Source organism: Bactrocera tryoni, chromosome 3 (genome assembly GCF_016617805.1).
Source record: "Bactrocera tryoni isolate S06 chromosome 3, CSIRO_BtryS06_freeze2, whole genome shotgun sequence".
In the NCBI taxonomy this organism is placed as follows: domain Eukaryota; kingdom Metazoa; phylum Arthropoda; class Insecta; order Diptera; family Tephritidae; genus Bactrocera; species Bactrocera tryoni.
Genome location: NC_052501.1, coordinates 24,910,887 through 24,933,647, shown reverse-complemented (window position 1 = coordinate 24,933,647; position 22,761 = coordinate 24,910,887). Strand labels below are relative to the sequence as shown.

The window sequence follows — 22,761 nt, the reverse complement described above, 5'->3', positions numbered from 1 at the left end:
TGCTTGCTTAAAAATTAAAAAAAAAAAATTATGTGCTAAAATTCAATATAATATTAAATTTTGTTTACTAAAATTGCTTTAATTTACATTTCATTTGTTAAAACAAAAATATTTACCAACAAAAAATAAAAAGTTCACAGCAATTGTGTTCGAAACGTTATACCAAATACATACAATAAAAATATATATTAAATAAAATATACAATAATGCACATATGGATGTATATGTATGTATATACATATTTTTCTAAACAAATTTTAACAGTTGCCTTTTCGATTTGTGTGTGTTTCAGGATAAGAGAGTAAAATAGATTTTTCTACAGAAAAAAAATTAATTTATAAATACATATTTATAAAAACAAAATTAACAATAAAAACCCATTCGTTGCAGCCAATTTAATTTGCCATTTGCCATTGTCGTAAACATACTTCGGATTGCTTTAACTGTCATTCACTACTTTTGCTTAAACTTTTAACTTTTTGTTTTCTTAAATATTTTCTTGTGTGTGGTGGCTTCTGCTTCTGCTTTATTTATTGTTTCTGCTTTCTGCTTTTGTTCGTTGCACTGGCCTGCTGCTGTTCTGTTGCTTGCTTGCTTGCTTGTTCGCTTGCTCTCCGCCTGTACGCCTGCCTAGATGGGTCGTGTAAAGTTGGCCGGGAACAGACCCTTCTCGTTTGTGCCCTCCTTTTGTCCCATCAGCCAGCCTTCCTCCTGCAAATTTGTAATAAAAAACTTAACGCTTAATAAAGTCATAGAACATTTGTGGCGAATACGAAAGATCGAGCACATAAAGGGGTGGGCTGATTCGGGAGCAGTTTAATTGTGAGGTTATGTTAAAGAAAATTAATCAAATTACCAGAATAAAAAAACACAAAATTGCTGAAATTAAAACAGAAAAATAAAAACTTTAACATGGGTTGCAACGAAGCATAATACCCTTCACAGGTGTATTTCTTATTACAAAAAGAGTATAAAAGGATCTTCATCTTGATTTTGATCGGTCAGTTTGTATGACAGCTATATGCTATAGTAGTCCGATTTGAAGAAAACTGAAGGAACTTATACAGATAGTCAGACGTACAGAGACATGGTTTTAACATTTTCGAGCCAAATTTTATTCAGCAATGCGCCCATTTCTGGCTCAAAGGGTATGTAAAGAAGCAAAATTGCCGCATTTGTGGCGAAGAGCAACCTGAAGAAGTTCATTTCTTCAAAAATGATGCCGGTGAGAACATAACCGTTAATGGCGACCGTTATCGCGCCATGATAACCGACTATTTGATCACTGAAATTGATGCTCATGATCTCGGCGATATTGAAGTTCAACAAGGCGGCACCACTTGCCACACATCGCAACCGTTAGACTTCTTCCTGTGAGAATATGTTAAGTCTAAACTCTATGCGGACAATTCCGCTTCGATTCCGACCTTGGAGTAAAACATCACACGTGTTATTCCTCAGTTATCAGTTACCTCCCCAGGGTTGTGCGCTGGGAAGAGAAACAGCGTCGGTTGAGAGACCCCCCCTTTTAATGATGACCACTGTAAACATCGGCTATAACCGTGGTGTCTACGCCAATAAAGAAGAAGATGCTTCAAGTTGATGCTAGTACAAATCAATGAGGCTTCATAAAAGATAAGGCACTCTTCTCACGCAACTATTTTAAAAAGAATTTCCACCGCCAACAAGTAAAACAGCAATTAGTCACAAGTGCTGCTCAATCATATTTACCTGATCCTCTGGATCGTCGTATTCAATAACGCGTATTATATCGCCAACCTCAAAGCTGAGCTCATCGACATCCTCCTTCACATAGCCATAGGTGGCCTTGACACGGTAAAGCACACCCGCTGGCAAATCCGATGTGGTGGCATCTGTGAAATACAAAAAGAGCAAAGTAAATTTTAAAAAACTTTTGGAAACTATTAATTGCGGTTAGCACTCGCAAATTTTCGTACTACTCGTGTATGCAAAGGTTATATTTATTGCTTCGATAAAGCTATATTAAATATTTTTGATTTTTCATTGATTTTCAAATGAATTAAAAATAGCCAAAAAACATTTATAGCAAGTTTTGAGAATTTTTTTATTTTGATCTGAAATTTTTTTTTTTTTATTTTTTTATCTCAAAAATTTTATTTATTTCAAACATTTTTTTTTTGATCTCAAAAAATTTTATTTTTATCTCAAAACTTTTTTTATCTACAAAAAAATTTTTTTAGATAAATTTTTTTTTTATTTTAGATATTTTTTTTTATCTCAAAACTTTTTTTATCTAAAAAATTTTTTGTCAAACTCGAAATCACTTTGCATACACTTTCGTTGTGGAAGCGCACATTTAGCACAGAAGTGTGGGTTAGAGAAGAGTAAGTGTGAACGCGAATTGGAATTAGACTCACAGCGTTGCGTTCGTGTTAATCATTAACAAAGTATGCCGTTATTAGAAGAAAACAATATTATTTCGTTTTTATTAAATTCTTTGGTTTTGTTAAACATTGCAACAGCTACACAAGTTTAGCCCAAAAAAAGTTTTTCAAAACAACAATACGCGCTGCTTGTAAACGCGACATCATGGGTTAGAGCTCGGCTGGGGTTAATAGAAACTTTCAAAGAGAACATCACAACTTCAAAATGTAATTTTTTTCAAAAAAAAAAAAAATTACGTAAAACACAGTTTAGTTTTGTTAATTTGTTGCAAAACAACAACAACAACAGTAAACGACTTGCGTAACAAACGTGCCTGCTTCTTAGTTGTAGGCGCTTCGTGTTAAAGTGGTGAAAAATGCAAACAAAAATAAATTGAAAAAAAGAGTTATGTCATAAAAAGTGTTATTGTGTAGTTGAAGAAAGTGCTTCTTGTTTTGGTTTTGTTTAAAGAAATTTTTGAAATATGTGAAATAAAAAATGTTAACGATTACAGAGCAAGATGATGTGTTTAGAGTGTTTGGGGTGTTCTTTTTAAGATTTTTGTTGCGAATTTTTGACGAAAATGTTGAAAAAAGTCGTACCCTCCTGTTTACAACATAAACTTTGAAAAACAAATATTTGCGAATTGTGGCTATGGAATCTAACTATAATTGTGTATGAGCATTCGGTAGATTTAAAAAGCTCACTTTAGAAAGGGTTTAAATTGTTCTTTTAAAATGAAAGTTAAAAATGTTTATTGTTTTTTTTTTTTGAAAAACTTTTGTTTAAAATCTAGTATGGTCTTTATGTTTGGCTCAATATTTCTGTTCTTGACATTGATTGAAGAAAACATTGCATTTGCACATCGGATTTTGCTAAATGCGTGATTACCAAGAATCGTATATAGTATACTCGTATTATGTATACATATGTACATACATATGTACTTGGTCTCTTGATCACCCGATTGCGTTCGTGTTGCTTTAAACCCATATAACATAAATAACGGAACCTTGCGTTATACCTATATTATAACAATTTTCGAAACTTGAGACCTTTCCTATTATCCAATTAACAAAGAAAACGCATTTTTTAAAAGTATTGCTATACATTTTTTAGGGGAAAATTGTAGAATACTTAAAAAATTGTTTTTTTTTTTATCTTTTAACGTTTTCACCTTATCTTACCAAAAATATTTAAAAAAATGCAGACATTACATTTTTGGAAAAACAAATATTTGATCTTTTTTAAAAAATATTTATAATTTTCGAAAAGAAAACAAATTTAGAAGAACATTTACATTTTTTTAAGAAAAAATTATGTGTTTGAAAATAAGTATCTAAATTCTTTATTAAATATTTATTTTTTTTATTTTTTAATTTTTGATATTATTTTTTTTAATTTTTTCAAAATAATTAGATACTTCCTTTCAGGGAAAAAAATTCATGTAATTCGTTTAAGAAAAGAATTATATTTTTCAAAAAAAGAAATCAGAAAGAAGTATTTAAAATTTTTTGAAAAAAAATGAGTTTTAACGAAAAAAGTATTTAAATTCTTAATAAAAAAAAGTATTTAATAAATATTTATTTTGTTTTATATTTTTGATATTATAATATTATTATTTTTTAAATTAATTTAAAAAACACTAAGACATTTACTTTTAAAGAAAAAAAATACTTGAATTTCTTTTAAGAAAAGAATTATATTAAAAAAAAAAACAAATTCAGAAAAAAAATTCAAATTTTACTGTAGAAAAAAATGATTTTTAAGAAAAAAAGTATTTAATTTTTTTTAAACAAAGAAGCTTTTAATAAATCGGATTTATTTACGTTTTTTAATTTTTGAAATAATTTTTTTTATATTAATTTTTTATTTTTTCAAAATAATTAGACATTTCCTTTTAAAAAAAAAATTATTTGAATTTTTTTAAGAAAAAGTATTTAAATTTTTAAAAAAAGTATTTAATATACATACATATGTTATTTTATTTAATTTTTTTTTGATATTATTATTTTTTTTTATATATAGTAATTAGGCATTTCCTTTTAAGGAAAACAATTATTTGAAGCATTTAAAAAAAAATATTCACATGTTTTTAAACAAAAAAGTATTTAATAAATATTTATTTATTTATTTATTTTTCTTTTTTTTATATTATTATTTTTTTATATTAATTATTTTTTTTAATGAGACATTTCTTTTTAAGGTAAAAAATTGTTAAAATTTTTTTAAGAAAAGAACTATAATTTTTAAAACACAAATTTAAAAAAGTTTTAAAACTTTTTTGAAGAAAAAAATTATAAAAAGTATTTAATTTAATAAATATAATTTTTTAATCTATGATATTCATTTTTTTTTTAAATTTTTGGTAATAATTATTCTTTAATATTAATATTATTTCTTTTTTTTAATTTTTTAAAACAAAAAAGTATTTTATAAATATTATTATTTGTGTTTAATTTTTGGTATAATTTTTTTTTGCTTCTAACATATCTTTTACCCTACATTTCGAGCCTTATACATATAATATTTGGATTGCTATTGGCAAGTTAGTTTTACGCACAACAACAAAAATTAAAGCAATGATAAAACAATTTTTCAAACATTCCACTATTTTTTAGGTTATGAAATCTCAATCTCTCTCTTTTTCAATTTATGACGGTTCGTCCTTTTCGCAAGTCATATAAAATTTAAAACACTGTAAAAAATATTTTAAAGCACATATCCTTCACCATGGTTACAAACACGTGGTTAAATTGTTGCATTCGCAGCAACGTACTCGTACCAAGTTAACTGTAAACCCCAAGCGTAAGCGAGTCGCCTAAAACTTGTTAGATTTAAAACCGCTCTCAAAGGTGAACTTGTAAAGGCCTTCAAACGCTTGGTTACAACATTACAAACACACGCACAAGACAACAACTATGCGTGCGTCGAATCCTGTACAGCTCTTGCTACATACAAACATACATAAATAGGTATATATATATATATAAATATATATATATATGTTTTTTTATAAGAAGGCGCATGTGTAAGAAGTAGAAGAAGAAGAGAAGTGATGAAGCATACGATCGTAAACGATCTACATAGCATGTAGGTACTCGTTTCATTGGCGCTGTGCCGACGAGGTGTGTACTCACCGGTTGGTATCTCGTAGATTTGTTCATCATCTTCGAAAGGATTTTTACTAACCGGCGCGGCTACCTTTTGACTTTTTTCAATATTGAGATTTGGCTCATCAACATTTTTGTCTGTTGTAGCTACATTATCAATAATATTAAGGTCATTGGTAGCGGCACGCTTTTCAACAACAACAACACTTTCGCTTTTATTGGACTCGGCAGCGCGTGATTTACGTATCAAATTCAATGGGTTCAATAACTGTGCTTTGTGTCTTTTTGGTGACTTTTGTATGACTTTACCTCCTGATTTCTTATTCGTCTCATCCGTCGCATTGCCGTTGTTCACATCGGTCGCTGTTGGCGTCGGCGTTGCTGCTGCCTGTGGCGCTGCCGTTGCGGCAGCTGTGCTGGCGTTCGCATTAACATTGACATTGGCGTCGGCGTTGGTTGACTGCGGCGCCGCGGCATTTTCACTGATGTTGCCATTAGCATTGCCATTTAGCTGTTCCGGTGTGAGCTTCAATGATTTCCTTGCTGTGTTGCTGCTGCTGCTTTCATCTGGGTTCGTTGCGTTTGGCGCTGTTGTTGTTGCTGGCGCATTCGAGACATCGTTTTCCTTGTTGTTGACCTGCACTTCAACCGCAGCGTTGGACTTGGCTTCCGCAGCAGCAGCGCTGTCGTTAAGACCAGCCGCAGCCGGGGGGAGCGTTGTATTCGCATTGGGACTATCCGGCGTGGCAAGTGGGCGCTGTTCAACGCCGCCATTGCTGTTGCTGTTATTGAGCGTCGCTGCACGCGTAGCATTTGCAAGCAGATCAGTTGCGGCACTCTGATATGGAGGTGGCGTTATGGTGCCGATTAGGGGGCTACTGCCCGGCGTCGATGCTGGGCCGGTGCTGGGGCTTGAGATGTTGGCGGCTGCTGCGGCATTGTCGGCGGCTTTCAAATTTTCCGGTGTCGATTCTGGTGTTGGAGAAACTGAGTCAAGCCTGGATGTTTGATGTGAGGAGCTTGTGGATGTGGATGATGCTGTTTGTTTTTTGGTATTTTGTTTTGTTCGTTTATGTGTTTAATGTTTGTTGTTTCGTATGTGCGTTGGCGAATTTCGATTTGCGATTTTTATCAGCCAATTGTATATTACATTTTGTTCCACAGTATGTTTATGAGGTTAGGTATTTTGTATTTTTTATATTTTTTTGTTTGTGGTTAAGTTGGTTGCAGAATTCAGTTGTTAGAAGCATTCCAAACGAAACGAAACGTTATAGATAAATGAAGAAAATTGGGGAAAAACAAGAAAAAAAAAAGAAACTCATCACATGCAAATTCAAATTTTATGAAAATTTGGTTTCAATCAATTAACGATAAATAAAATTTAATTAAAATTAAAAGTAATAAACTAAGGTATGATTACATGCAAAATTTGGACGCCAAAATCAAAAGCAAAACTTAAAAAGTAATAAAAGCACACATACACACTTGTACTGCTGCTTATTTATAGGCATATGTCTATATGTATATATGTATATTTTTTAATTGTAATTTTAATTCATACATTTTTCTTAAAGCCAATATTTATAAATAAACTCAAAATAACGAATTTAATTACTAAAACAAAAAATGCTAATACTATAAAAGTTGTGACTACTAGACAAGTTGGAACTTCTCACAGCTCATGTATAGCATTATTATATAAGTGACGTTTGTAAGTTTGGACATTTGAAAATAAATACAAATTTTTGACAAAAATAACAAAAATGCTGCTGGTTCGAACTCTGCAGCCGACATGAGCACCAGATCTACGCTTGGTAGAATAACAATCCGCTCAAACGACAGTCAGGTCTACGTCACCGGAATGGACCTGGATTTTTACCGGTCAAGGACTGTCAACTCGGCATAATTTTGCCGCAACAGCAACAACAGCAAAGTTTCTACCATATTTGAGTTTACGTAGCTGAAAGAGACTCGGGTTTTTATTCCAGCAGATACTGTTAACTGTACGAAATTCAAAAATAGTTAGGAATGTGTTGAACTTATCGTTCATGAAAATTCTGGTATGTAAAAGTTCTGTATCAAGTGATCGACTTCACCATCGATAAAGCAACAAGTAATTGATGATATCTGTTTGCATCTGTTCAGTCGTAATATACCCGAATTGTTTCGGGTATGTATGACATAGCTCCAGGATTTCAATCCGGAGATCAATTGACAATCATTGCTGAAAAAGAATTTAGCATCTTAGCATCTTAGGTGGAGAGATCGATTTTGAAGCTGTAGAATTTTCAGGAAATTGTTTTGGGATTTGGCAACACTAGTGTTGCAATCTATCGACACACACTACCTCTTTTACTACTACTAAACTAGATCAGACACCGATTATAATGAGTGGAATGCAAGTTTTCAAGTAGTTTCAGCGAAAACTGGTTTTCAATATGTTTGCGTTTGACAGATTTTACATGGATGAAAATACAAGCTGTAGGGCGAAAACCAGTTTTTCCACCAAAACAATGTCTTCAATGTCGGTCCGAACATAGTATTTGTCGATTACAAAGCAGCTTTTGATAAGCCGAAAAGAAGCTGCCTTTATGCCGCTATGTCTGAGCTTGGTATCCCTGCAAAACTAATTCGGCTGTGTAAACTGACGTTGAGCAATATCAAAAGCTTCGTCAGGATCAGGAAAGACCTCTCCAAGCCGGAGATGTTACAAACAAAGCGACTCCCTATCGTGCTACTTCTTCAATCTACTCCTGAAGAAAATAGTTCGAGCCGCAGAGCTGAATAGAGAAGGTACAGTCTTCTATAAGAGTGCACAGTTAATGGCGTACGCCGATCATTTCTTCAGAATGGATAAGAAAGCGAAGCAAATGGGTTTGGTGGTGAAGGTGGGCAAGACGAAACATCTGCTGTCATCAAACAAACAGTCGTCGCAGTCGCGACTTGGCTCCCAAGTCACTGTTGGTAGTCATAACTTATGGACCTTTGTAAACTCGGCTATAACCGCGTGTCTACGCCAATAAAGAAATAAAGACGGTTGAGGCGCTCAGAACGCATGTTTTGGAAATATGTGTGTCCTTCAATCAGAGTGGCAAAAGTGCTAAGAGAACTAGTTCAGAAGCATGCGAAATGGAAAATATTTTGAAAAACAATAGAGCGATTTTCTATGATTAAAACACGAATCGTTGCACCTACGTAGTAGTATATAAATCGAAAGAAGTAGTCTTCAGTGCATTTATAGCAAAAAAAAAAAAACAAATTGCAATTTTTGTTATGATGTGATCATGGCATGAAACTTTGAACCAAGTAACCACTTTTAAATAACTAAGTATAACCACTTTTAGTTATTAAATATTGTCACTACATGAAAGTATACTTGTTTTATATATTATGTTATGTAAGATAACTATAAAATTAAAGCAAACAAAAATTATAACTATTAATAATTAAAAAAAAAAAAATTATATGAGTCTATAGTTTTATGGCCATAAACGTATGCAATTATAACGCTACATGCTAACTACGACTTCTAATGCAAATACAATTTTTTATATGTAAGAAGTTATAATAATTAATTATAATTTAATTATCAGCTTAAAATAACTTAATAGGCTAACGTACGCGGCACACACAACCTCATAAAATGTGGGATATTATAAAGATTTAAGGGTGATAGGGTCACAAAATAAGCTAAATTCGATTCGATATTGTTAAGTGAGAAGAAATTGTGTTTAAATATTTTCAATATTTATCGTGATTTGTAAGGCAATGCAAGTGCATGTCATTGTATGCATAAAATACTTTTAAATTTTATAACTTTGAAATTAATATTTTTGTTTTTGTATTTTTCTTTGTAATTTGCAATTTTGAATTTATTAAACAAGTTTTGTGCGCAACATTGTTAATCGAATTGTATTTAGCTTACAATTAAAGCAAGCATTTTTTTCAATTTAATTTATGCAGATGCAAATTTTGTCAAAAAAAAATAATTTTTTTTATATTTTTTATTCAGCTAAATAAACAGTAACGAAAGTAAAGAAGTGAAAAGAAAATAAACAAAAAGTATTACAAAAAGAAAACAGAAAAAAATGTTAAAATGGCCAACACGATTTTGGAGCTGGCTTTTAAAAATATTTAAAAAATGTATTAAAATGCACACACACACGCATACTTTCACACAAACACACGCTTGCATATGCTTTGGCATTTAAATGCTTTTCACTACTAAAAGCGTAAAAGAACAAAAACAAAAAAAAAAAAACAACAACTTAGCACAGCACAACACATCCTACGAAGCTAGTAGTTAAATGGTGTAAATGTATGTGTGTACTAAAGTACTTACGACTGTTGACATTACTGGAGCCATTTGTGGTGATCTGATTTTGATAGTTACTGTTATTGGTGGTGTTTGTGTTGTTCATTTGCTTGAATGGCGACGTCTTTGTGGGGCTTGGAGCGGAAAAGGCAGTGCCTGGCAGTGAAAGAGAGAGAGAGTAAGAGCGCAGCGGGTAAAAATTGCAATTTTATTTAAAATTTCAAAATTATCTCATTTTTGACATGACGTACTTTCCATAAATTTACTAGTTTGCTTTCGTAGCGTATTCGAGCCGCGTTGAGAATCCGTTGCTAATTTGTCCACAATCGCCTCCAATTCGGAGTAGATCTAAGATAAAGCGGTTTTCAATATTTATTAAAATTTGTTTAATTAATATATTTTTTTAATTAAAATTTTTTCAATAAAAGTAAAAAAAAATATATATTTTATATCTAAGATTAAGCGGTTTTCAATATTTATTAAAATTTTTAAATTAATATATTTTTTTAATTAAAATTTTTTCAATAAATGTAAAAAAAAAATATTTTTTAATTAATTTTTTTTTTTTATTTTAATTTAGTTTTTTATTTTATTCTCTTTTTAATTTTTTTTAATATTTTTTTTTTTTTTTTTAGATAATTAAATATTTACATACATATATTTTTTTTTAATTTATTTTTATTTTATTTTATTTTTTTATACCATTTTAAAAAATTTTTTTATATTTTTTTTATATTTTGTTTTTAATAATTTTTTTTTTTAATTTTCTTTTTTTTTTAATAAATTTTATTCTATCATAAAAAGCGCACCTTAGCCGTTTCATTGTGAAACACTTGTTCCGTTGCAAAGAGCGTCTGCAAGTTGGTGACCAAAAACAATATTCTTGAGTCATATAAGGCGGGCAACTCATCATGCAACTCGGTATTGAGAATTTCATAGGTGCGACGAGCTTCCTCCAGCTGCTCGCGTCCTTTCGTGAGCTTTAGTTTTCAATAAGCAAAAAAATAATTATATCGAGAAATTTGATCACAACAACACAAAACTTACCTTGACATCATCCTTGCGCTTGTTAGCATTGGCCTGAAGACTTTGGAATGAATGGCGTTGGCCATCATAGTCAATCAGCTTTCTATTGCGTTTATCCACTTTTTTCTATAAAATAGATACATTTTTTGTATATAACTTTTCATTTATTTGCATTAAATTTAGCTCACTTTCATTTCCGGAAATTGTCCAGTGTATGTATTCAACGGAATCAATACTTGATCTGCCAATTTATGGGCGAAGTCTTGCCATAGACTTTCGGCAGCGCCGGTCTGTGCCTGCAATGCATCATAGCCGACCCAATGCGGTTCATAGATTTCGGAAATGGCATCCATCAGCGACTTGGAAGCGGTTTGAGCGGCTTTATAAAATATAAGAAAGTAATTATTGGTTTAATAATATAATTTAATATTGGCAGTTATATTCCGCAGCACTCACCACGAATACATCTGATGTAGTTGTTGAACTCCTTTTGTAATCTGTTGGCATTAGTTTGTTGGCGATTGAAGTTATTTAAATGATCGTCGAAAATATCATCGGCAGTCCGGTCGACTTTGCCCAAATTTTGCAAAATCTGTAAGACAATTAAGGAACGAAGCATATAAGTATAAGTATGTGAAATATATTATATTATATTTTTTGAAATAATAAATAATAAAATTGTTGGTTCTAAATATAATATTATTAGAAATTAAGTGACGTTTTAGATATCTTTTTATAATAAGCTCAAATATACTCTTAACTAAGTATTACAATTTAACCATTAATTATGCTTAATTTACCATACAATTAACTATGTAATTAATAATAATAAGTTTTTACAAAACTCCTTAAGGCATCGTGTGTGGGCAGGGATGAGAATATTAAATGAGCAAATTAATTGTTCAGAATAAGTCAAATCTCGTTATGTTAAGGGTTTATATGCATGCAGTTAGAATTTCAAAAAAATCGATTGTTTTGATTTTATTTTCTTTAGTACATATGTATATTTATGGTGAATATTTTCGAAGTTACACGCAAATTTGAAAAGACGTTTTAGACCGAAATTTTGTTCAAAAATCTTTTTGTTTTTAAACCGCCAAAAATTTTGTTTTGCTTTTTTCTCCGTTTAATTACTAGAATTAACATTACTTTAACAGAATCTGTTTGCTTTTTTAATTTCAGAGGATCCAGGTCAGAGATATAGTGGTAACCGCAAAACTGTTTTTTTTTTAAGAAGAGCTCTCGGAGAACAGCTGCAGTTTCTTTCCAAATAAATATATTTACTAATACTAAGGCTTAAAATACAGTTAAAAGATGCCATAATATGTGTACAAACTTTTGGATCAATAAATTTAAAAGTTTTCTCAGAAAAAATTTTGGAAAACTCGCTTTTAATCCTTTCCGTTATTTGACCAAAGTATTAATAATTACTAGAACAATTTTTTCATTAAAGTAGACTTTTCCATTAAAGTAGATAATTTAGTAGATGACTTAATTAAGTGCTGCTTGAACGGTTTGATATAACAGAAGCATTTATGCGTTATTCCCATAGGTCAACTCTTATAACATTATTGCTTAATAACTGTTTCGGCAAATGAATAATTTAATATTAATAATCATAAGTCAATTAACAGTTCCCATAAAGTCGGCAATTTACTAATTGACTCAATTAAGAGCTATTTGAAACGTCTATTATAACATAGAATATTTCTTCTGTTTGTTATAAAAATGTCTAACTATGACTAGCTAATCTATTGAGTTAATGAGCAGCTTAGAACTTATTTCAGCACAACCGACAATTTTGTTTTTATTGCAACTCTTTAGTTTACTTACAATCGTAGTAGTGAGCTGACAACGGAAATTTCGCTATGAAATTTGATGCCCAATAGCTTTTGATTGCTTACAAACTCAGAGGTAATATGAGTAGCCACTTTATGGTGGAAATTTTTCTCAAGATTTCAAATTGTAAACTAATGCGCCGATTTTTTCTTCACAATATATCTAATTTTTGTTGTATTTAGCTGAAGAATCGAATTTTCGCCATTTATTTATGCGCAAAGAATATTGTTTATTTTTGTTGCGCACCATTTTTGTCGATTTGTAGGGCGTTTGCAGTGTTTGTTGGTATTATTCACACTTACGCAGATGCAATAACATACTTCTATTTACTTAAATTAAACAAATATACATACAGACAAGTGTGTACTAAGAATAAATAAATAATGCACTAAACTGCAATGGAGTGTTGGCCATGACTTTCATATATGTATATCTAGCAGATATTTATTTACTTTGCACTGCTACATTTTATTATTATTATTATGGCGCGTATATTTCATATTTTTATGCATGGGTGTTCGTACAGTCGTGGAAAGAATAATAGATCCACTCGTGGGTAAGGACTTATTCTGATACTTTGCCGGAAACAAAGTTGAGCTATCGAAGCTATGTGATAAAAAGAGAAAATAAATTGAAATTTCATTCGTTATTTTGATGTAATTTTTTCCTTCAGCTTGCGTTTTACAAAAAAAAACCTAAACTCCTGAGATAATGAACAAAGGAATGGGAAGGCTTTATTTACAATTTCTATGTAAATAAATAAATAAATTCATTTCTTTTTGACGTAATTTGTCAAAATTTGGTCTCTAACAATCTTGGAAACTTTTTAGAGTCAAGCGTTATTGACGTAAACATTGAAAAAGTGAAGAGAGTTTCGCTGAAAATCATACAGTTAGGTTTAAATACATATTAAAGCGCTAAAGAACTCAGCTAACTGCATCATTTGGTTGTTAAAGCCTCTTTCGGGAAGATTACAAACAAAATTGCTTAATTTTTTGAAGAACTAACAATGAGTCTTCCAACGAAACGAAAATATTGTTATCGGCCGTCTTATTCGCCAGCTTACGGAATATATGTACAAGGTGTGTTCCAAAGTAAACAGGACTTTTTGAATCTGCTATCTTTATCGATTGTCCAGTGAGAATTTCATGACATTTCATGGATTGGAAGTGAAGTTATTGCTTTTTAAGTGTCAGTATGTTTGTGTTATCGATGCGAGAATGAGCTTCGAACAAAGAGCCAACATTAAATTTTGTTTTAAAATTGGTAAAACTTTTACCGAAACGTTTCAATTGATGAAACAAGTTAATGGCGATGATTGCCTATCCCGTAGCAGAGTGCACGAGTGGTTTTAGCGTTTTCAAAGTGGTTGTGAGGACATAAATGACGATCAAAATCCGGGATCACTGGAAATTCCATCGAAACAGTGCGTGAACTCATCAAAAATCAGCCGAAATCATCATTGAAATTCATGGAAATGGAATTGAGCATCTCCAAAACATCGACTTATCGCACTTTGAACGAACATTTGGGATCTCAAGACATGAGTAATCGCAAAATTAGTGAAAAAATTAAATTTTGCAAATCTACTGTCAGTGCTTTCCTTTAAAAATAAGCGAAGAAGAGGTCTTTAAAACGCAGAGCTGGTTCCGGACGCCTGAAGAAGAAGCAAGTGTATTATAGTCGGTATGTGAATTTTTTTCTAAAGCTTGTGTTTATAACCACACTTATTAATATAAATAATTTCATTAAATAATAATCAAAAATTGCTGTAAGCACCAATGTTAATTATTTATTTTTTCTTATATACATAAGTATACATATATACTTTAGCACAAACTATTCGCAACATTTTCCCAACACTGTATGCACATATGCTCCCATAAACAATTTACGATTGTTTTGTTTTCATTTCTATTTTTTTTTATTTAAATGTCTGTAATTTGAGCAACTCAATGTGCACGCTTTTGTAAATTTGATAAATTGCTTACAAACAAAGCGTGGAGTTGCGAATATGAAGCTGACGAGCGAGTTTAAGTGAATGAGTGGGCAAAATGAACTTACGCGCTACAGGTGTACAACGGCAAGCGAAGTTTAGTGACGGTGAATTCATTGCGAGTGCGAGTTCGAGTTCAGACGGAAATACAAATACTACATAAGTACATATAGTGCCATTTGTGCACTTCACCTTGACATTGCCGCGTCATAATTTTGCAAACTTCATATGAAGGAAGCATACATATGGAGATGCAACTGTGTGTAAGGCTAAATGGAAATACAAAGGGTAGCGGTTTTGAATTATACGTTTTTGAGCAATGCATAAAACTTGAGACGTTTTGTTAGGCTTTGAATAACGAGAAATTGCCTTTCTTTCTTTTCAAAAAAGCTTCAAATGGGTCTTTTAGGAATGGTGATAGTAGTTTCTGAAGAAAGTTATTCTGTTGCCAAGATCCGGCATAGAGGAAAGAATAATCATTCTGATTATAATCGATGTTATCATGAAGCAGAAAGAGAGTTTCAATGAGCGACAAACTCTCAGCTTTTTACCTATTAACCAAATGTGCTTACTATGATAAGCAAACCTATCTGCGGTATTCCATTTAAATTGATCAAAATTTATAAAAGAAGGACTGGTTTCGGTATCATATTAAGCTTTTGGGTACCTGTATAGCAACCGAATATATGCAAGTGAGTAAGTAAGGAGCTACTTCTTCTCATTCTATTTCTATACACAGATGACCTTGACCACTAAATCTAGTCGTATGTCATGAATAGCACGTTCAATATTGACTTCTAAAGCTTGAAGAGAGTCTGGCCTATTGCCAAAGACCAATGACTTCAAATTACCCCATTATGTAGTCTAATGATGTCAAATCACAACTTCTTGGAGGCCATTCAAAGTCACAATTTCTTGAAATATTCGAATCTGCAAACATTTCTCGCAATTATTCGGTTATTGTAAGTGCTGTATGGCACGTAGCCTCGTCTTGTTGGAATCAGATGTTACCAAGAACAACCTCTTTCAATTCCATTATAAAAAGTTGGTTATCATCGATGTATACCGGTCTCCATTATTCCACCAGACCAAAAACCACACCAAACTGTCAATTTCGGTGCATGTAATGGTTGTTCATGAATAATTTGTGGTTTTTCCACACACCAGAATCGAAAGTTCTGTTTATTTACTGCACCACTCAGATGAAAGTGAGTGTCATCGAAGAAGATGATTTTCTTAAAAAAATCGTTATCGTTTTCAAGTTGTTCCAAGGCAGAATCGGCAAATTCGCGTCGTTTACCGTAGTTCAATGGCTTCAGTTGTTGAGTGAGAATAATTTTATACGGATGCAAGTTCAAATCGTTTCTCAAAATCCGACAGGTTGTGGTGTGAGTTATAATATTTTCTTTACTTCGAGCGGTTCTTTGTCTTATTGGCACTTGAACATTATGCAAAGGAAATGTAAGCTGGAAATGTTCAACAGATCGAAGAATAGCGAGCATAAGTGAACGATTATTACGACCATAAAATGGCAAAAGCGCACGAATAGTACCAAGAGAACGATTATTTTGATAATAAAATTTCAATAATTTGTATACATTGTTCTTTCGTTTATCTTTCCATGATGAAATTGTAAACATTACTGAATACAATGAAAAAAGTACAGACCATGAAATATCAAAAATGGCCGAATCGACACTTAGAAATCATATTATCCCTATTGAAAACCCCATTATTAATATATAGATACAGTATTTCATACAAATCCATAAATGCCTATACACATGAAATAGGTTGCTCATACGACATGTTGTCTCTTGTTAACGGCGAACTTAAAAAGAGCGATAGAAGATATATAAAATTTCCCTATTTTATGGAAAAAGTGATAAGTTACAATCTCTTTATTATTTTTTTTTTTTTGTAAAATTGATACACAACAACAAAAAATATATTTTTAATTTATTATTAGATGAAAATAATGTGGCAAGTAACTGTAACAAGTACCGCCCACGATCTCAACGAATTGCGTTAATTTTAGGCGTCAATTTGCTGGCGCTGTCTACCAATCCAGTTTTATTTATTGCATATATGCATAAATTTTATTTATGTACTATTTACTTCAATAAAACCAAGAGTTTTATTGCATCAGAAAATCCTACGCAATACAAGGTCGTTTGGCAAACAAGAACAACAATACTGGGCTACAGCTTTTAATTTTCGTTTAGTATTTGTTGCAATGTAAGAACACAATGTAACGTATATTAAATTTTGAAAAACTCTTGACAACCACGAGCAATATACAAGTATATATGTATGTATATATATAAAGTCTGTATAAAAATCAGTTTGGATCTGTGAAGTTTTCAATTGTTTCAATTCTTTAAGTCAAAACAAGAAAAAACGTTAATTTCGGCTGCACCGAAGCTAATATACCCTTCACAGGTGCATTTCTTTTAATAACTAAGTGTTCAGTTTGTAAGGAAGCTATATGCTATAGTAATCCGATCTGAACAATTTCTTCAGAGATTACATTGTTGCCTTAGAAAATAATCTATACCAAATTTGGTGAAGATACATTGTCAAGATAAGAATATCTTAAAAACTGAGGGACTAGTTCGTATATATACAGACGGACGGACGGACGGACAGACAGACAGACGAACATGGTTAAATCGACTCAGCTCAACATACTGATCATTTATATATGTACTTTATAGGGTCTCCGACGCTTCTTTCTGGGTGTTACAAACATCGTGACAAAATTAATATACCCTGTTCAGGGTATAAAAAGTGGATGAAGTGGATGAAGTAGCATGTAGGTTGACGCGAGAAACAGTGGCAGCAGCTATAGAATTTCGTAGAGGGATAGCTGTCAAATCAGCTCTCAAAGTAAACATTTGTATTTAAGAACTGTGATTTCGAAAATCACCATAAAATAATAATATATAGCAAAAGATCGAAAAAATTTGTGGAACTTTATTTTCAAAACTTTCGTTTTTTGTGGCGAACTTACATTTACAGTTTTACCTAATAAGTATTTAAAAAACAAAATTCTGGTATTACGAATCCGAGCAATTCTGAAAAGACTCTTTAGGCTTCCTTGTAATCAGAAAAGTTGTATTACTTAATTCTTTTTCAATATTAAGCGTTTAGGAGCTCAGTGATTGTTGTTGATGTAACAGTTATCTAGACTCCTTTTGGGTAACAAGGTGCAATATAATCGTCATGGAAATCAGTTCTCTGTTTCGGAGGGGTCGAACCATAGAGAAAAAGTGTTAGGGTGAGTTGGTTTTATGGGGCATGCAAAGAGATGGTGAGTCATGTAGGGATTCATTGATGAAAAGCAAAGATTTGTTATGTTGAGATCGATTCTGGATAAGTACGAGTTTAACCCGCTATAGAATGTAGTACGAAGCTGCGTACATTTGCGAGACAACTCGAGCCGCTATTGGTGGTTGTTGAACTGTTTACTCTCTTTTCCAGTACTCTCTATCCTAGTAAATGGCGTCATTAGAGTCCAACTATAATAATGATATTAATAGTGTAGCGTAGCGCAGAAACTTGGTTCTAATGGTAACTCTTGTGAAATAATCACTTTTTTTGGAAAGGACTTTTGTTGGTGGCAAGACAAGATCGATTATGATGGACACCTGCACACTATAATTTCAGTCTATTTGAAAATATATATAAAAAAAAGCGTTAAATAATTTTTTAGGGTATTTGCGGGGAATTGTTCAAATACATTGTGACAAAAAAGTACCCGGAAATTGTAAATAAAACGCAAAATATTTAATTATTCATCAATATTTATTTTATCGCCTTGAAAGTAGTCCCCACCAGATGTAATACACTTATGCCAACGATATTTCCAGTTTTTGAAACACTTTTCATAAGCACTTTGCGGGATGGTTTTATTTCTTCGATCGACTGAAAACGGATTCCACGGAGCGGCTATTTCAGTTTGGGCAAGAAGAAAAAATCACACGGAGCCAAATCTGGTGAATACGGTGGTTGATCGATAGTATTTATAACGTTTTTGATGTTTCAAATGGGAGATATCTTTTCAAACCCTAAATCTTTCCTACTTCAATAATTTTAAAATAACGTTTGAAGTACGTGAATAAGAGACCTCAGAATGTCAGCGGTTTGTATAAATAAAATATAAAAATTTAGCGAAAATATATATAATATACTATATAGTATGTATAAACTATAAATATAAAAAATATGCAAAATACTGCATCCCAAACTTATGAAAAATTCCATTCAATAATTTTGTAACAAAAAATCGGTTAAAAACGCAAGCAATGCTTCAAATATAAGAAACAAATTAACCACAACTAATTTGCCTTATCACGCAAAATCCAGCATTTTTTTATATACTATTTTCACATAAAAAAAGTAAATATATATATACATAAATCTAGATGTTGGTACGTGTGTATGGTAGTTGTAAGCGTAAACTCATGTTAGTCGCTTGGCTGGGCTGTCGGCATGATTTGTACTTCTTTCTAGTACTTTTGCTTTTGCTCGGCCACACTCACTTGTGCTCACGGCTGCTCCCGGCGTTCGGCCTCTTTTAGACTAGCTAGTCTTTAGTTAAACGACGACATGTTTTCAAGCATTTTCCTTTTAGCACAAAACTCACATCTCATCGCTCTTTTTTTGCTGCTTTTTATTTATAAAGCTTTGTGGTCTTTAGACAACACGCGCGCATATTTTTAGCTGAGATGTGCTATAGTACATACATACATATGCAGATGAGTTGCTAAGATTTGCATATTGAATATTTCTCTGGCGAAATTCGAAGTTTGTAATTTTCTTTTGTTTTAGAATTTTATAGAAAATATTTGCTTTTGAGGAATGGATTAATAGTAGGCAATTTGTATTAAATTTATATTTATTTTGTTTAATAATTAAGTGAGGTTAGATGCACAATTTCTAAGTAAAGAACAAGGTATAACGTAGCTTTGAGTATAATTTTCGTTTTTTTTTTGAATTGTTATATTGATAGAAATACTGCTCGATCGTATCGAAAGGACCAGCCGTAAGGCAGCAGTTCTTCACTGTTTAATAGCACAATTTGTGGCTCAATTAGCCTACGACAGTTCAATTAAATTTTTCAAGAAAAGAAAGAAACAAAAGAAAAAGGTGTTTGAAGTATTGCAGATGCTTGGTAAAGGATGCTCAGAAGAAATTTATATTATACCTTACAGACAGCCAGTTTAATGAGCCGTTTAGCAATTCTGGACTTGAAGATATTTTGTTAATTGACTACATTAAGAGACTGTCTTAAACTCTAATTTAAAGACTTACGTAAAACTATTTTTTATCAAGAGCATTAAACAGAATTGAAATCCAACGCAGAACCACTCTTGGCAACAGCTACTACTCTGGACTGAGTAGGCAATTGAAAAGTACTACAAAATCCTTTCTCGACGAACAAAAACCAAACTCTATAAGTCACTCATTATTGCCGCAGTACTATATGGTGCGGGGACACAGACAGTGACATCACCTGATGTGTCGGCCTTAGGAGTGTTCGAGAGAAAGATTTTGTGGAAGATTTATAGTCCATTGCGCATTGGCAAAGCGAATACCGCATTCGTTGGAACGATGAGCTGGACGAGATATTCTAAAACATTAACATAGTCCAGCGAATCAAGAGATAGCGATTACGCTGGCTAGGTTATGTTGTCCGGATGGAAGAGAGCACTCCAGCTTTGAAAGTTTCATACCCGCGGGTGGAAGCAAAGGAATAGGAAGACCGCCACTTTGTTAGAGAGATCAGGTGAAGAGGACTTAGCGACTGACGCGCTGTTGTTAGCTCGACAATAACCGCGTAAACAGTGGCGACCCCAGTACGGAAGATGAAGTTAAACACAAGGTGTCTACATAGTTTACAGATTTGTGACAAATTTTTTCGAATATGTCCAGTAAGGTTGACCATATGATCAGTAAGGTTGACCATTTTCATGGCAAATTCACGTTCTACGAAAAATTCACAAACTCACGTTCATCGAAAAATCATCTTCTGAGACGAGGCCCATTTCTAGCTTAATGACTTCGTTGAAAAAAACAATTTATTTATATTGAAGTGAGTCAAATCATTGTGTGGTTCACGAAACGCAATTGCATCCCCAAAAACTGATCATTTGGTGCGGATTGAGGTATGGTCGGCCTTATTTCTTTCAAAATTACACTGGAAATGTTGTTACCATCAATAACGAGCGTTTTCACACTATGTTCACCGACTTTTCCCCCCGTAATGTGATTAAATCGATGCAGACGATCTATATGTCCTACATGGCGGTTCGCAGGCTCATGTTTCACTTCTAAACATGGACACATTGCGTGCAAAGTTTGCCGATTCGTTAATTTTGAGAAATATTCCAGTCAAATGACAGCAAAGAAGATGAGATTTAACGCCTCTAGGTTGCCTCGTCCTCAGTGCCTCCATAGCACCTAGGAATTCATCTATGTGCTGACGCTAAGTGATTTGTTGTGATTTAGGAGAGCGCACAATAGACCAAAGGTCGCGGTGTAAAACTCTTTTTTATCGATCTATTTATCTAACGCTTCTAGATTATTTTTTCTGTGGATATGTTAAATGAAAGGTTTACGCCATTCAATCGCCAACTCTCGAGAGGCTTGAAGACAACATTCAGCGCCTTATAGCCGAAATTCCAGCCGAAATGCTGCACCAGGTCATCCAAAATTGGCGTAAATGGGTGGGATATGCAAAGGGAACCGTGGTGGCTATTTGGCCGACTTTTTGTTCAAATCATAAATGGCAAAAAATTAAAACAGAACCCAATTTAAACAAATTTGAGTTTTATTTGATTTTAATTGTCGCTTTTAAACCAGTTGTTTATTCGTTTCGTCGCTCTCCAAGTTTTGACTATTAAATACAGCTAAAAATACAATAGAATCTTCATAAAAAATTATTCTCATTTTCCCAGACAAAAAATAATAATTTTCTAAATGATCTTAAAAATGCAAAATATTATTGAAATTGAACTTTTATTAATGACCTACACCCAGACATGGGCGCATGTCGCATGCATTTAGATAAGTGGGTCAGTCTACTATGAGCCTCAGCCACACATTTGAGCTTAATGTGAGTAATTAAACGTGTTTCATTGAATGCGCTTTTCACTAAAATATTCACACAAATATCCTATACGTATCTACACACCCATGCAGTCCGGCTTGCGCTGCTTCCCCCTGCTATACATACATACATACGCATAGAATCAGTTATACTTAGGTATACATATGTACATATATGCGAGTCCATCTTTAAAGCACTGGCGTGAAATCTAGTATAAAGGCCGCCCCAGCGCATCTGATAATATGGCAAATGTTGGAAGTAAATTATGATGTTAATGGTGTGTGGGGCAAGGCAATGCTAAGTGGCGCTCTGCTCGATGAGACAAAAAGCCAAAAGGAAACCGCTTGGCCTTGTAATACTTATTACATAATGACAAATGTGGTCGCTGAGAGTTCTTTTTCGGAAATAACGGCACAAATAATGTAGGGCAATTGGCTGCTGGAAGCGTACATACACGCACATATTCAGAAATAAACGGTATCTGAAGGGTTTTTAATGTTTTTTTTTTTCGGTTCAGGCGATTTAAAAAAAATTAATATTAAGATTAAAGAACGATTGAAAACAAAATTTAGAAATTCAGAAAAAGACTACTGGATGTGAAGGTTATTAATTTATAGAAAATTAGACGAAAATTCGAGGGAAGCGAATCGAACACACAACTGGTATAAATAGAGTGGATTGGTGATTTAGTCAAATAAAAAGGCGTTTATCTTCTTCAGATACTAAAAAGAGAGTTAATGTTCAATTGGATAACTTAGTTCTTGTTTTCGCATATACATTTTTGAGATAAGACCCAGAGTTCAAGTATATTGAGCTGACAATACTTAGCAATCGGGCGAATAGCCACATAATAACTATCAGCTCATAGTATAGTCTGTCCATGATCGAATATAAATATAAATACTGGTGCATGCCGCGGAGCCCTCACCATACTTGGAAGCGCCTTAAAAG

General features: G+C 32.7%; 1 protein-coding gene across 5 annotated transcripts in view; it reads right to left on the bottom strand.

The window, feature by feature from the left end:
* Nucleotides 1-378: 378 nt before the first annotated feature.
* Nucleotides 379-22,761, bottom strand: part of LOC120772629 (myc box-dependent-interacting protein 1) — a 193,215-nt gene continuing 170,832 nt past the window's right edge. Inside the window, exons 2-10 of one of the 5 annotated variants that reach the window (XM_040101347.1) lie at nucleotides 11,318-11,453; nucleotides 11,050-11,240; nucleotides 10,883-10,987; nucleotides 10,645-10,815; nucleotides 10,087-10,183; nucleotides 9,863-9,991; nucleotides 5,548-6,558; nucleotides 1,733-1,875; nucleotides 379-712 (exon numbers count right to left, since the gene is read on the bottom strand). In XM_040101347.1, coding sequence (XP_039957281.1) covers nucleotides 632-712; nucleotides 1,733-1,875; nucleotides 5,548-6,558; nucleotides 9,863-9,991; nucleotides 10,087-10,183; nucleotides 10,645-10,815; nucleotides 10,883-10,987; nucleotides 11,050-11,240; nucleotides 11,318-11,453 — 2,064 coding nt within the window. In that variant the 3' untranslated portion in view covers nucleotides 379-631. Of the gene's footprint in view, nucleotides 713-1,732; nucleotides 1,876-5,547; nucleotides 6,559-7,085; nucleotides 9,533-9,862; nucleotides 9,992-10,086; nucleotides 10,184-10,644; nucleotides 10,816-10,882; nucleotides 10,988-11,049; nucleotides 11,241-11,317; nucleotides 11,454-22,761 lie in introns of those variants that run through there. The other 4 variants (XM_040101348.1, XM_040101349.1, XM_040101350.1 and 1 more) reach the window with 4 other exon arrangements.